We start from the raw sequence: 14,787 nt of genomic DNA, 5'->3' as shown, positions 1-14,787 counted from the left end.
CAATTATACATTGCTAATTTTATGCCAAAGAAAAGCATGCTGCAATACAAAAGACATGGAAACCCTCCTCTAGTTCTATTTTAGAGACTGAGGTAGCCATACCTAGGAATTAATTTATGGTTAATAATGTAAACATCCCTTTCAGCTGTTTGAAGTACAGTACATAGAAACCCTGTCATGATTTTAGAACCAACATTACACTGAAACATTTCCCAAGCAAAACGCTGCTAAGTAATCAGATCACAGGTCTAAAGAGGCAATGGCATCACTGATCAATCTATTTCTGAATTGAATCCCTACATCACTTAGGTAGATTAGTAACACACTATTGTAAATTTGAGAAATGACAGGAAATTCCACATCCACATTACATTCATATTGACTACCTAAAAAAGTAGATATCCCACCCTTTCTAGTTCTTAAACATGCAATACACACACATACAAAACTCCCCACACCAAAAACCATATCAACACCCTCTCAAATGTTTTAACTAATTTCCTTTCCTTTTAGGATCTGTCCCTAAGCCATGAGGCCCCACAACTGGCTCCCAAAGATGCACATACTTGTATGCTCCAACTGTGTTGAAATTTCATTATTAAATATGCAGCTATACATATCCTAAGAACCATACCAAGATAATTTGATTTCATACTCACCAATCTACTAAACCCTCCATAGAGGATACAGAAGCCTCCCTGATAGCCAGTAATATCAACAAAGCCTTCAATATTTCTGTAGTCATAGGAGCACAGGACCTTATTTGTTGCAGGATCAATTTGGTCAATACCTCCAGGAGTCACTTCCAGAATCACAGGTTTCCTTGTATCACTCCAGTGATGCTTATAGCAATTATACCTCTGCAGGGAGAGCTACTTTTAGACATCTATGCACACTATTTTACTACACAGCAGTAGTTCTCTACTTAGCTAGTAAGTTAAAAATATCACATAATTTTCCTTAATGCTGTTGTCTATATTAAGAACACTATGAAGAAAATAGCTGTAGCTGACAATTGACAAGGAGGTCACAGCTTAAACAATGCATGTTGAAGCAAGAATGTAATCCCAAAAGAGCCACTCTCAAAGGAAGTAAGTTCTCTCGTTGCAGAAGGTGGTCTTCTCACAGACTTCTGAACACTGTGGTTAGATGAGGAAATAGCATTTACACCAAATGCTGTTATTCAGCTAATTAAATCAAATTAAGCTAAGTTTGGCACTGTAGTGAAATTTTTTCATCTCCTGCAGTCACATTCCATTACAAATACAAACTTACTTTAGCCAGCAAAAGTTAGAGGTCTGTTCTAAACAACAATAAGAGAAAGGGGATCCCCATATTCCAGCAGTGTTACTATGCTCATGACTGAAGATTTATTCTATGAAACACTTTAAATTACTTAAAGTAACTTTAAGCACTTGAAGTATTGCTGTCTTCTATGACTAAAAGACAAACATGAAGTCCAGCTCTGTAGACTGCATTGCTTATTGCTGTATTACCACAATTCGGTGAATGCCAATCTTGTCTGTAATCTGATCTATAGAAATCCTTTTAGAAAACATCAAATTTTCAGGATGTTATGCAGAAAATATTTAATTAGTAAGTAAAGCAAACATTGACTAACATGAATCAATGTTTTTCTCCTCTCCAGATAAGAACTCCACATAGCTCAGCCCTGTATTTCAACAGTAACATTCATAGTCCATGTACAAGTGTAAGGCTCAGGCCAATAAAAATGAGCTCAAATATTCCACTGGTAAAGAGGTTCCCACTGCTTTTGAACAAACTCCATTTTCTCTTCTCAAAGACTTCAGATCCAAATTCACAAAAGCTATTTTAGGTAGCACATATAGCACAAGCATAAAATACATGAACAAAGCAGAAACCTGAGTCTTTAGATCATTTCCTTAAGTGGCACATGATGCAGGTAAGCCAGACACTCACCCGTCCTGTGATTTTTCCTTCTGAGAAGTCTGTCCTGAATCTCTGTTTTTAAAAAAGTTAACAGTGAATGAATGCAAATATGACAACCTATCAATCCAGAAAGTCTACATTTAAGCTGACTCTGTTTTATGAGACTTGTATTAAGCCTCCTCAGAAAGCTCACTACTCCATTGCAATTAATATATTCAATATTTGTACCTTTACTCACTCTTTAGAAATCATGCAGTACTTGCTCCAAGTGACACTGGATCAAGATCATTAACATAACAGCTCAAAAAACTTGCCTTCCTACTTTTTATGCAGGGAAAGAAAGCATAATACACTACCACAAATGGTAACTGAGTACTTACTGCTTGCTTGAAGGAAATAAAAAATAAAAATCTTACCAGTGCCTCTGTAAGGAGTTCTGTTCTGTGCTCTGTGGAAAACTTAAGTGTCTCAGATTTTTTTCCACTCCCTTTGCGAAAAGTGAGATTAAATTCTGTTCCTTGTCCTTTTCCAACAGGAGAAATACCACAGATATCTCCATAAGGCCACTAGACAATTGAAAGTAATTAGGTAATACTGTTAGTAATTTTAAAGCTACATCTCCCCCTTTCAAAACCCCTTAGAACCTGTAATAACCCTGTAACAACGTGACAGCTAGCATGCTACGTGACAGCATAAGCTTGAGCTTCCTCTTTGATACTGTGCAAAGTAACTAAGTGTCCTGACTCCCTTCAGGGACACAGCTCAGCAGTGATCAAACTTACCCTGGTTCCTTCAGAACAGCACAGCCAAAGGCAAACTGCTACTTGCTGGCCAATGAAGAGAAATTGCCTAAAAGTACAAAACCCTACTGGGTATTTGTAGAGTTAGCAAAGGCCACGCAGACCTTCTGTTATGTGTACTTTTGTACACAGCTGCCACACCTTCTGGCTCTCCTGAGATCTTGTCAGACTAGATGGTTTCTTAAGCCTGAATGCCACTATTCACTCTGGATAATGGACACAAGTCAAAATTCAGCTTCAAAAATGACAGTTACCTGATTTGTAACTTCCAGTGTGTTGGGGTTGTATGTGGTGACGGCATGGGTTCCAACTGAAAAGACTCGTTTATACCTAGAATACAAAATAATGTTAAGTTTCTCCAGAAGTCACAGGAAAACCCATGCTGAACTGCAAAAATGATGTTAAGATCACAGGTTTTGTTAGGAAACGGATATGGAATTTTCTTTGTTGTAACTTGCAGTTTACCCTTATAACATGCTAAGCTCTTCAGTTCTATATATCCATAAAGGAGATGTACAAGTTAAATACTACTAAACAGATTTATTTATGCATACCTTTTCCTAAGTTACTGGCAAAGGCAGGATCAAAGACTCATGGACTTGCACTGAGAGGTACCACTAGACCAGAATAAATTTTAAGAAGGCTAAACAGGTAGGGAAAAAAAACCCCAGCCATTCCTGCAATAGTCTAAAGCATCCATCTGAAGCTGTCTCAGCCAACAGTTTTAATACAAAATCAAACTTATACAACTGTTCACAATACTGTACCAAGTCAAAGTACTACTGTGGCCAAGCCAAATTTTCTCCATCTTGAGGGAAACCAAAGCTACCAAACTCTAGACACACTTATATCACTAAAGCTGCAGTCATTGTACATTGATATCACAGATATGTTAACTGTCACAGGGCTTAAAGAATAGCAAGGTAGTTGTTTGTGTTTCAAGTGTATCAGACACAAGCAGCAGTGAGCTAAAGCTACAGGATTTTGATGCACCAAGTGCAAAATCAAAGCCTTACCATGGCTTCATTTCCTAGATAATCTCCAAAATGTACCCTGAACAAACAAAGACTCTTTACATATTTCTGAATCTGCAAGTTTTGAAACATAACTAAGCAGAGTTTGAAAGAGTAGATTATTAATAATAGCTTATTACTTGCACAAGCCATGTTCTAGGGTGCTTCCATCTGGAAGCCATCCGGCCCAAAAAGTAAAGCCAAAGCTGAAGCAGAGCCAGTACTAGTAAGTATTCTCTCACTAAAGCAATAGCATCTGAACATGGATGCCTTTCTTGAACTTGAACCAAATAAAAACACTTTGGCTAGTTGTCCACATTAAAACTGATTCAGTGTAGGAATTTAAGTTTCAGTTCTGGGTAAACTGTGGGTTTGCTTGGAAAAGATATTAGCAACCAGATGCTTAATTAATCTGAATTTGTGCCATGTTAGATTGCATCAAGAACCAGCAGATCATTTCTTCCATCCTTCTCAGCATTCTTGTGCTGCAGTCCTTTCTCCTCTCTCACTTGACAGGTCTGCAGCACAAGCCATCATTTCTGCATAAAGTCAAACTCTGCATGGGCATCAAATATATTCAGAGCAGCTCTCACATATCCCTTACAACAGGAAGGTCAAGAGCATCTATCAGTGCAGTCAGGCAATCTCACAAACTTTATACCCTTCCAATTTCCATTATTATTAAAACAGTGCAAGTTGAAGCTTTACTTGCCCAGAGTTTACTTTAGGAATCAAAACAAGTGCTTATTTTCTTCAAAGCTTAGGAACATCTGTATTGAACTGATTGGCCCCCTTAAGGATGTTTAACATATTTGCAAAACCTATCTGTGTTTTTCTACATAGTTGAAATTTCCTTATTTAAGATGCAAGTCAAGGAAGTAATGAAGTAATGAAGCAGAATGTTTGAAGCTACTCTAGCTGCTAATAATTCCACTATATTCAGCCTCTCAAGGAACGCTCCAGTCCTTAGTGCATAAGAAGAAACACACTGTTCCCTCTCCTCTTGTTGCACAATTTATATAGGTTTTTCTGTCTTTTATATGACTTATAAAGAAAACTCATTTAAGTTCTTTAGAACAGCATATCACAAGTAATAAAGCTCTTTATTACTTGCTCAAGGTTTTGTTTACTTACTGAGCCTACTATGAGCTGCACAGTGCTTTGTGGCAGAGTAAGGATTTGCAACCATTACACATAACTGAAGATCAGCTTCCAAACATCATAGCCCCTTCCTTTTCTCCCCTTATGCTCAAGCCTACATTTCAAGATCCGAGAAGAATTTATTCCAGCATTCTTAATATGTGCTGGGATAAGGAACACAAGACAGAACAGCAGTTTTGCTGAGTTGCCATTTCCCTTGTTTCCTCTCCCTAGGTAAATCCAGAAGAACCAAGTCTTGTTTCATGAACAGAGGAGATTCAGAAGTCAGCTCTTACATGTGGCCTACTCTTGTTCATAACTTCACCTATAAATATTTAAGAAAGGTATTCATACCTCCAGGACTTGAAGAGTTTACTATTAATTATCTCTCAAACTACTCTGCAGTACTGTCTAATCCCAGGCTGTTTGGAGAAGAGTTGAAGCAAATCTCCTCTTCCCCAAGAAAAGGCTATGGCCTGTTCACTAGTTATTTCAAAGCACTGGAGAGATCTTTTTAATCACAATGAACCTGGCAGATCAATTTCATACCACCACACCAAAAAAAAAAACAAAAACCTTCATTAATTTTACAGATCTACAGAGCACTGGAGCATCACCATGTGCACTACTGGAAAATACTTTATGGACACACACAGCCCATATTCAAAATGACTAATTCTATGAGCAGTCAAAATGATTCAGGCTCATTTAGCACCACACATTCAGTTACTGCTTTTTTTTAATGTTATACATAGATTATACTGAGAATGTGTAACTACAAACTGAGTGGACTAGAGAATTCAAACAGAAAATTACTAAAACCCAAATAAACTTCTGTTGCAACAAACAAGGGGCAACTACTTACTAAATACTTCTTTCCCCCTCAGTACAAAAGAATTAACACACCACTGAATTTTTAAACTAAATCTGTTCTAGACTTTAGACTTAGCCTGAAGTTCTTTAAGAATTCTATAAATGTACCAGAACATTACCATCAAGGTTCAAGATCATAACTTCAAGAGCTTGCCTCAGGCTCTTTAATGAGAGGAATTCTCCTTTCCTTCTCAGTACTCCCAGTCTTTGATAGAATGAATGGGTCAGACAAAAAAAATCAACCAGTTTCAATTTACTGGTCAAACAACAGATTTGGACAATACCTCTTCATAAAACCATTAGAATCAAGCAGTGCTCCTGTTCCCAAGGTGCAGATAACCCACTCTCTTTGTTATGTTGATGTTTGGATAGTAAGGAAAAACTCATTCTACAGAGATACTACGCATGTGAAAAGGGACAGTGGGTGAACATACCAAATCAAGTTCTGTAACTGCTGACTTCAGACACAGCATAACAGATACCAGTTATGATAACTTAGTGCATCATTTTATTAGACATTCCCAAGCTTTTGCAGACAGAATCATCACCAAAAATTCATTTTTAGATCCAAGACCCCCATTAAAATCAGGTTAATTTCTATTAGCAGAATTCTTCAAATTATCTCAGTTAGCAGTTTAACAGATAATCTGTTACACAATTTAAATGTATATGTGGACTAGTAACCCTCATGAATTAAAGTACATAAAACACTACTCCTCCATAAAACTGTTCTGAGAAGAAACATTTCCATCTTAAATTTAGTGGTTTATATAGTTAGTTCAGAGGCTCAGAACCTGACGAGGTTGGACGGTCCATTTCAGAGCTACACTGCAGTGTGGGAACATAAGCAGAGGAAAGCTAAACCACAGTGTTACAAATCCAAACTGATTCTAGTGAAGATACATTTAGTTCAGACACTGAGCAGCAGGAGCCTTTAGTTCAATTTTCATTCATCAGTGGGATGAAGTTAAAAATACGCACTTAAATCCAGTAACAGAGAGGAAAAATGTCACACAAAACTTTAAAAACAAAAAGCCAAAATTAACAAACTTCAAATCACTTACTTTCCCCTCCATGAATGTTTTGTTGTGTAGAAACAAGCAAGATCTCTGTTTTCTCTGATTATATTCATTCTGTGCCAAGACCTGAAAACAAAGGAGACATCCTGTTAGCACTCAGGATTCTTATTTAAAACCAAAGTTCACCAATCATTGATATGCCTTTACAAAAAGACTTTGTTTTTAAACTTGTTTATCAAACAATATGTGGACCAAATTGTACAAGAATTAGTAGTTTTTCCACTGCATTTGTTACACTAGCTATTCCTTACCAGTACCAGGTTCCAGTAAGTTGTGCCACATTCACCATATTACAATCGCTCTACTTTCACTGCACTTTTGCACATTCAAATTCAAGTATATTTTATGTCATCTCTAAACTGCTTTACTCTCAAAAATTGTATTATATAAAATTATTTGAGTAACCTCTACCTGTAACTCTAGCTAAATCAAAGTTCTACTGCAATTCTGAAATAAACAGTAAGGAGATATCCAGATACATAGAACCGTTTGTTTCCCAGTCTGAATCAGAACTTGAGGTTGAGAAACTTACTAGCCAAGCATTATGACTGAAGAGCTGACTAAGTACCATTCCTATGCTGTAAAAGTTTAAGCAATCTCACCACTAACATCATGATATGCTTATTTCACACAGAGGGAATATCTATTCCCTAAACACACACAGAGAGGAATTGAGTTAAACTTCCCCATAATTGCTTAAGTAGATCATTGCTTTAGGAGTTGCTAAGTTCTAAGGAATGCTTCTAAACACTATTATTTTTAATGCCTGAAACAAATGCATGTTGAGTAGTTAGGAAATTAATCTCCCATTTATTTCACTATGCTGTTGTTGCATATTCAAGGAACTTCAGCAGACATTCCCTGATTAAGTACAAAAGTGAAGCTGTCACTCTCCATTTACTGCTACAGCATTAGCTATATTTTCAAATGTGTTAAATCAGGCTTCCCTGTAACTGATTGAAGACTGGTACTACCCTCAGGTTCACACCAATAACACAGTGGCATCCCCAAAATACCACACACTAACGCTGGTCTGCAAGAACACAGCTTGCCTGAAGCAACTCTCAAGCAACCCAATCCCAGTCAGTTCCCCACTCAAAGTTAAGTAACATCCCATTATCTTTTACATTCATCTAACTCTGCTTGACTGGGCAAAGGAAGATTTCTTATTTTGAGATGGACAACCTGCAACATTAGCTCATTGCTAATTTCTACCCTCTATGACTTCAGGTTATTTTCTTTCTGAGCAAAGGCTATAGCAGTCATGGAGTCATGAGCATGAAGAATGGATAACCTGCTCAAAATGAACTCTAGAATTCCTTCCCTCAGGTGAAGAGCCAGCACAATCATCACTACCTACTGAAGGAAACTTGAAGTACTGCCTCTGGGAAGAGAGAAGAGCAGTATTTACATCTTTCAATGACTCAGTGTTCGAGTCCAATTTTTAGAGTTAATATTCCAATGACTCGTGGCAAGTTAAATTCTCTAAAGTCAGTTTTTGGAAACAAAGGACAGGATATTCAACAGCATTGGACAGGGAGTTGTCCAGAGGGTTGCACTCAAGCAGTTGCAGTCAATGGCTCAATGTAAAAGTGAAGATAGTGACAAGTGGCATTCCTCAGGGGTCAAGACTGAGACTGGCACTGCGTTAATACCTTTGCCAGGGATATGGACAGTGGACTCTGCAAGTTTGCTGATGACACCAAGCAGCGTGGTGCAATCGACAGGCATGAGAGAAGGGATGACATGAAAGGGACTCTGACAGGTGGGAGAGATGGATCTGTGCCAACCTCACAAAGTTCAATAGGGCCACACTCAAGACCCTGCAGCTGGGCTGGGCCATCCCAAGCACAAATACAAGCTCGGTGGAGAATGGCTTGAAAGCAGTTCTTGAATTTGACAGCCCAGCAATGTGTGCTCACAGCCCAGAACCACATTCTGAGATGCATCCAATGAAAACTGCAGGCTAAGGGAGACAATTCCACTCTTGTGAGACCCCACCGGCAGTACTGTGTCCAGCTCTGGGGCTCCCAACATAAGAAGGACCTGGTGCACACCTTCTGCAGTGAATCTAGAGGAGAGCCACAAAGATGGCCAGGGAGGGAGCTGGAGCATAGCCTCTTCTATGGAAACAGGCTAAGACCTGGGGTTGTGCAGTCTGGAGAAAAAGCAGCTCCAAGGAGAACTTAGAGCAGCCTTTCAACACGTAATGGGACGTACAAGAAAGCCAGGGAGGGGCTTTGGGCACGTAGTGACAGGACAGAGCAACAGCTTTAAACCTTTAAACTGAAAGATAGGAGGCTTAGGTTAGATGTTAGAATTAAATTCTTTATTGTGAGGACCAGAATAGGCCCAGAGAAGTTCTGGATACTCCATTACACCAGCCCTGGAAGTGCTCCAGGCCAGGCTGGATGGGGCTTTGAGCTATTTGGTCAAGTGAAAAGCGTTCCTTGCCCATGGCAGCGAGGTTGGAACTCAGAATCATCTTTAAGGTCCTTTCCAACCCAAAGCATTCTATGATTACTCCTGAAGTTCCCATTTTGCTAGGGTTAAGAACTGTTATTATTATTATTACCATGGATAAGAATCAAAACAGTACACTCTATCCAAACTACACAGACCTTACTGTACAGTAGCACACTTTAGATCTGGTAATTTTGTTTCAAAGTTATCTTTCAGAACAACACACCACATCCTCAATCTTCACGCCCCTCTTTCAAAGCCATTTTCTTGACATTGACTAAAGTATTAGTAAAAATAAAATAAGAGGCTTATAATAAGACTAGCTTTACTAAGTACAGGATTAAAAGATCTATTTATCTGTAATTCCAGTTTCACCAATACCAGACTCCTTTGACCAGCTCTATTAGGTCTCCCAGACCTGAACTCCACTTGCTCTAGAGTATTTAAAGCAAGATGTTCTCAAGGTTGCAAATATCTACTCTTAATAATACAGAACTAAGAAGCATTCATTTATGAGCTACCAGCAGCTTCCAGAAATTTTAACACCAGCATCTAACTAGAATCAGGATACTGATGCATGAAGTATTGTACCTGAAGTGCAATAACAAATTCACCAGGCTGCTTTTTTTTTTAGATGAAAATCACTAAAATCATTTAGCTTTCATGCTTTATTCACTGTGCTTCTGGACAGTGATTGCAACCATCCCTCCCACTGAGAAGACTACCACAGGGGCAATATATGCTCAAGTCCAGCAACAATTAATTCTTGTACACATTTTCCAGCAGTTTAACAGACAGAAATGGCTAACAATAGCCTAGTGTTCTGAGCTGCTGTGGTAAAGCCCAGCAATTATTTACTGGTTGTCTTTGATTTCACAGTAAGAACAAGATTAAAAAAAATAGTTCATATCAAAGGCAACACTACTTTAGAAGAAACCAAGAAATTCCTCTTCCTTCACTCATTCCAGCAGAACCAGTGTGGCACCTCTCTTGTACTGTGCACAGTGTCACACACTGTAATTTTAGCACTAAGACAGAATAACCATTGACTTTGCAGAACACATCAGGCTTTAGCATTGATCAAGTTTAGCCATATTGTCAGTGTAAGCTATAGTGGCCTGTTTAGTTATATATTAGTTTCCTAAAATAAGACAACATTCTTGTTACCTTTACCTTTTCTTCCTGCATTCAACAGACCTTTAAAAAGTTGCTTGACTTAACACAAAAATGGAGCAAAATTTGTTATCTCACTCATAAGAGCCCCCAGGACAATAAGGCACTAACTTGAGCAATCATCTTTATGCTCTGGGGTACCTAGGAGTAGAGAAGTCACAACTTCAAAGGTTATTTTGAATACTTTGCAGCACAGCCATTGCATATCCCATACTGATGGCTTTTAAAGGTTTGATACTAGAGAAACACCCAGTTGTTCTATTTCCATTGGGGCAGAGGCAAAAACTGCTTTGAAAGCAGCAGTTTGTAAACATGATTTTCTTGGTTGAGAGCGGGCATGCTGAATACAGACTGTAGGCAAACAATCCAAGGATTCTGCAGGCAAAGTATTGTCTACAACTTGCAGCTTCTTTTGGGAGCCTACCGAAAGCACTCTCCAAAATATCCCCTGGATATTTTAATCAGCTTTTTCACAGGACTGAAGTTCAACAATACTTTCCTATTTGGTTCCTGTAGTACTGTAAATAGCAGAGAAACAGCTTTAGGGGAAGAGCTGAAACCACATTTTTGAGTGCCTCATGTACCAGAAATAGCAACCCTTTAAACTAAAGGGCCTGAACTGCTTTCAGAAGTCCCCCTGCCTCAGAGTTTAAGCTACACAGAAGCATATAATAGTTTGAGTTGAAAGGGACCTTTTACGCAATCTATATTCAACTTGCATGCACTTTCCACTTTTCCAGGATTTCACATTCTTTAGACAAAACTACCATCTGGGAAAACAATCTATTTCAGGAAACTGAGACAAGTCAGTCTCAAACCAGCACTTGTGGAGTCAGAAGAAAAGCTGTGACCTTGCAGACATCAAAGCAATAGGCACAGCTGTAGTTACACATAAGTTTCCTTCAATTCATTAAATAAAGTCAGAAGTTTGGACATGGGTTCAAAGTTCAGTGCAGAATTCAGACTGAGTTTTTTTCCTGATTATATTATCTCTCTATTATTACAAAACCTCAATATCTTTTTTAAACTAAGGTTTAACAAAGTAGGATTCAGAGCCCCACACAGGATTATTATTCTTTTCTACTGCAGGGAGGAGTAAAAAAAATGCTGATAAGAAACTGAAGTTTCTTGGGCAAAAGAGGAAGAGAAACACAGATAACAAACTGTGATTTTGTTTTTAAAATTTATTCCAGCACACTAGTAAGAACACTAGTAAGAGTTCCTGGAAAGTCTTTACTACACAGAGACAGAGAATCATAGCAAGCTCAAGTGGGACTTTTCAGAGAGAGAGAGAAGACATACTATGAGCAGAAAAACAGGAGCCAACTGGAAAGCAATGAGAGAAAAGCACCCAAAAATCCCTAAGATTCTGTTATTTTGTGGTTCTACACACCTGCCTGCTAGCTTAAAGGTCTGGAGCCTGATTTCCAGTCATCTACACCTCTGTAGCTTTACAGCCATTATTTAAATAAGGGAGTTTTCCTGCACTGAGATGTTTTAGCTGTCTACATTTCAGCCTCCTCTTTCATTGCTGTGGTCACTAAGTGGCAGAATTTTGCCTTCAGACAGATTCTTTCTAACAAGCATTAATTTTTCCTCTTCCTTGAACAGTATTCTTCTCCTAAAGTACTACAGCCTAATTAGCTGTGGAAACAGATTTCATTCTGCAGTGTAGGAACTCCCAGTTCTTTTTCTAAGAGGGGCAAGAGAGAAGATCCACCAGATCCTTAGAAGAAGCTCCATGCAACCTGCCTCAGTGATAGCAGCAAGCCCACCTTCAGTGCCCCAGGACAGAAAGAGGCTGAGAACTCCAGCTCTACTCCTACCATAAATGACAGTGACAATATCAGAGTCCATCCTCCAGGTGACACATTCCCTCACTGAGGATCAGTGTTAAGGATAAGAAAAAGTGTGGAAGATTCTGGTTTTCTTTTAAATTTATATTAGCATTCTGCTTTACCAGTGAACCAATCTGATTCACCAGCTAGACAGGTGAGTATCAGAACAAAAGCATATACTCACTAAGGGAAGGAAGAAAAAAAAAATAGTATTCCTTTCAGTCATAGTTTAGCAATCCTGTCATATTTCTTCAGAATAATGTTCTGTTTTATTAGTGAGGCAAGAGAGTTGGTAATTTTTTGACACAAGAATAGTTTTTTGGAAGCAAATCAGGAAGCTAAGGAGTTGAAGGTTAACACTTCAAGACATGGTTGAATGCCAGCAGAAGAATTATTAAGTCAGTAAGTTTCACTTACTGAGCTTCAAACAAGTCAAAAGCAAAGTCACCTCCACAGTACAAAAAACAGATCTGGCTTTAAAGACCAAGCCTCAGCATATCACTTAAAATCTGGAAATACAAAGTGATTCAGTCCCTCAGGACAAGTATGTGTTTGGAAACTATGAAAAATGCCACATGACACCCAGAGAAGCAAGCAATACATACAAAATACATCTTTCAAAAAATGTGCTCCAACAAGGCTAAAATACAAGGTTAAAGTTCCTGGAAAGTCTATACCACACAGGGACAGAAATGCAACTTTGTCTCCAAACACTCAGATATTTGCTGCAAGTGGACAAATTGTCAGTAGTAACAGAAAGGCACCAGTAGCTTCTAGTTAAGTGTTCTGGCACTTGGCAGCCTACAATAGGCAAGAATTAGACCAAGCTGCACATTCATGAATTGAAGCAGGCTGGAGCCAAGCATAATTTTCACATCTGTAATACTGGCCCTGTTATTTTGATTTTATTCATCAGACTGTTCGTAAACCACCTTCCTAACTCAATCCTAAAATGAAACTCAAAGTCACTAGCAGTCCCTTCATCAGCCTCCTCCTTTTCAACAGATCTCACTACAGGCAAGTAGCCTATGCAGACAAATCTAATAATCAACAAAAAAAGTCTTCAGCTTCAGAGAACTTAAATTCTAAAACCAGGAATATTTTCTGAAATGCAATATTATCTAACCAGTGCTAAGTAACACAAAACAAAGCAGTTATCTACTGAATTTCATCTACTCCAACTATCATACGTCTTATTCGTGAAAGAGCACAGGAGAAAAAGAGAAAACAAATTTCAGATCACATTAACTTCAAAAGCAGCGACACTGCAGAGATTGAGGGCATTCACAGGAAGTCTCTGAATAAACTTCTAGGCCTGTGTTTTCCCCCAAGCAGAATGCTCAAACACTCCCTCAGCTTGAGAGCACCAAGCTGAAAAGAGAAAAAAGACCTCTCCCTCCCAAACTGAAGTGCTAAGATAACATTTTTATGGCCCAGAACTCAGCCTTCAGTGGAAGCACAGTGATGAGGGCACAGGCTTCACTCCACAGGAAAATGTATCCCAAAGACTGCTGGCAGCTCATTGCAGACAGAAAACCATCCAATATGACTGCTTGTTTTGACTTTCAGAAAACAAAAAGCAAGCTAAAAGCATGCATGGAAGGAAATCAAATGTTCGTGGAAAAATAAAAGCATTAAGGGTAGATTTTCTGAAAAGTGCATCTAGTTCTGCTCATGCTCTTCAGGCATACTGCTAGCACTCAAAAAAGAAATCAAATCTCATCTCTGTGAGAGCATATCTCTGCCACATCTCTCCCACCCTTCATAAATTATTTCCCAAAGCATCTCCTGACGGGTATATTTTGATCTGAAAGCAGGAGGAGGAAAATACCGTGTCTTTTCTTAATGGACACGTCAATGCTCTTCTAAGAAAAAAGACAAATTCTGCCCGGAGGCTACAGAAGCCGCATCAGGTGCGGGGCACGCCGAGCGAAGCGCCGGGCGGGCAGAGGCTGGAGAGCAACCCAGCCCTGTCCTCTGCCCGGATACAGGAAGCGAAGGCAGGGCTGGGGCGGCTGCTGACAGGTACCGCGCTGGGGCCGGGGGACGCCGGCTCACAGCCCCAGGCCCCCACGGCTGGGGCGGGAGCGGGGCTGTGCCGGCGGCAGCATCAGCCCCCGGGCGGCAGAGCCAGCGCTGCCCCAGCCCCAACCCCGCGCCCCGCACGGCGCCGCGGGCCGGGCGCGCCCCCTGCCCGCCCGCCCGGCCCCGAGCAGCGCCCGGGACCGTGGAAGGAGGCGGGGGCTGCTGCCGCCGCCCCCTCGCCTCCCCCGCCGCTGGGATTTACCTGGCCGGGGAGCCCGCGCTGCCCGGACCTGCCCCCACCAGCAACGCGCTTTCCCGGCGATAAGGGCGAAGGGGCACGGAGCGGAGCTCTCACCCCTCACCCTCCGGCCGGCCGGGCGGGCGGCAGCCGCTACACCGCTCCCGCTGCCTCAGAGCCTGGCGCTGGAGGCCGCCATCTTAGCTCGGGCAGCGAGACCGCCCCCTCGGCGCA

At 40.2% G+C, this 14,787-nt stretch overlaps 1 protein-coding gene across 4 annotated transcripts in view; it reads right to left on the bottom strand.

Annotated features, from left to right (window-relative positions):
- The window catches only part of DNAJC13 (DnaJ heat shock protein family (Hsp40) member C13), a 56,975-nt gene extending 42,188 nt beyond the window's left edge, over positions 1-14,787 (bottom strand). For 3 of the 4 annotated variants that reach the window (XR_010439133.1, XM_064704789.1, XM_064704791.1), the window contains exons 1-6: positions 14,578-14,787; positions 6,802-6,882; positions 2,966-3,041; positions 2,328-2,477; positions 1,942-1,983; positions 660-860 (exon numbers count right to left, since the gene is read on the bottom strand). Coding sequence is in view for 3 of the 4 variants with exons in the window: in XM_064704789.1 (XP_064560859.1) it covers positions 660-860; positions 1,942-1,983; positions 2,328-2,477; positions 2,966-3,041; positions 6,802-6,869 (537 nt within the window). In the remaining variant the exon portion in view is untranslated. Of the gene's footprint in view, positions 1-659; positions 861-1,941; positions 1,984-2,327; positions 2,478-2,965; positions 3,042-6,801; positions 6,883-14,121; positions 14,177-14,577 lie in introns of those variants that run through there. The other variant, XM_064704790.1, reaches the window with a different exon arrangement.

The sequence above is a fragment of the Zonotrichia leucophrys genome, chromosome 2 (assembly GCF_028769735.1).
Source record: "Zonotrichia leucophrys gambelii isolate GWCS_2022_RI chromosome 2, RI_Zleu_2.0, whole genome shotgun sequence".
In the NCBI taxonomy this organism is placed as follows: domain Eukaryota; kingdom Metazoa; phylum Chordata; class Aves; order Passeriformes; family Passerellidae; genus Zonotrichia; species Zonotrichia leucophrys.
This window is presented reverse-complemented; position numbering and strand designations above follow the sequence as displayed.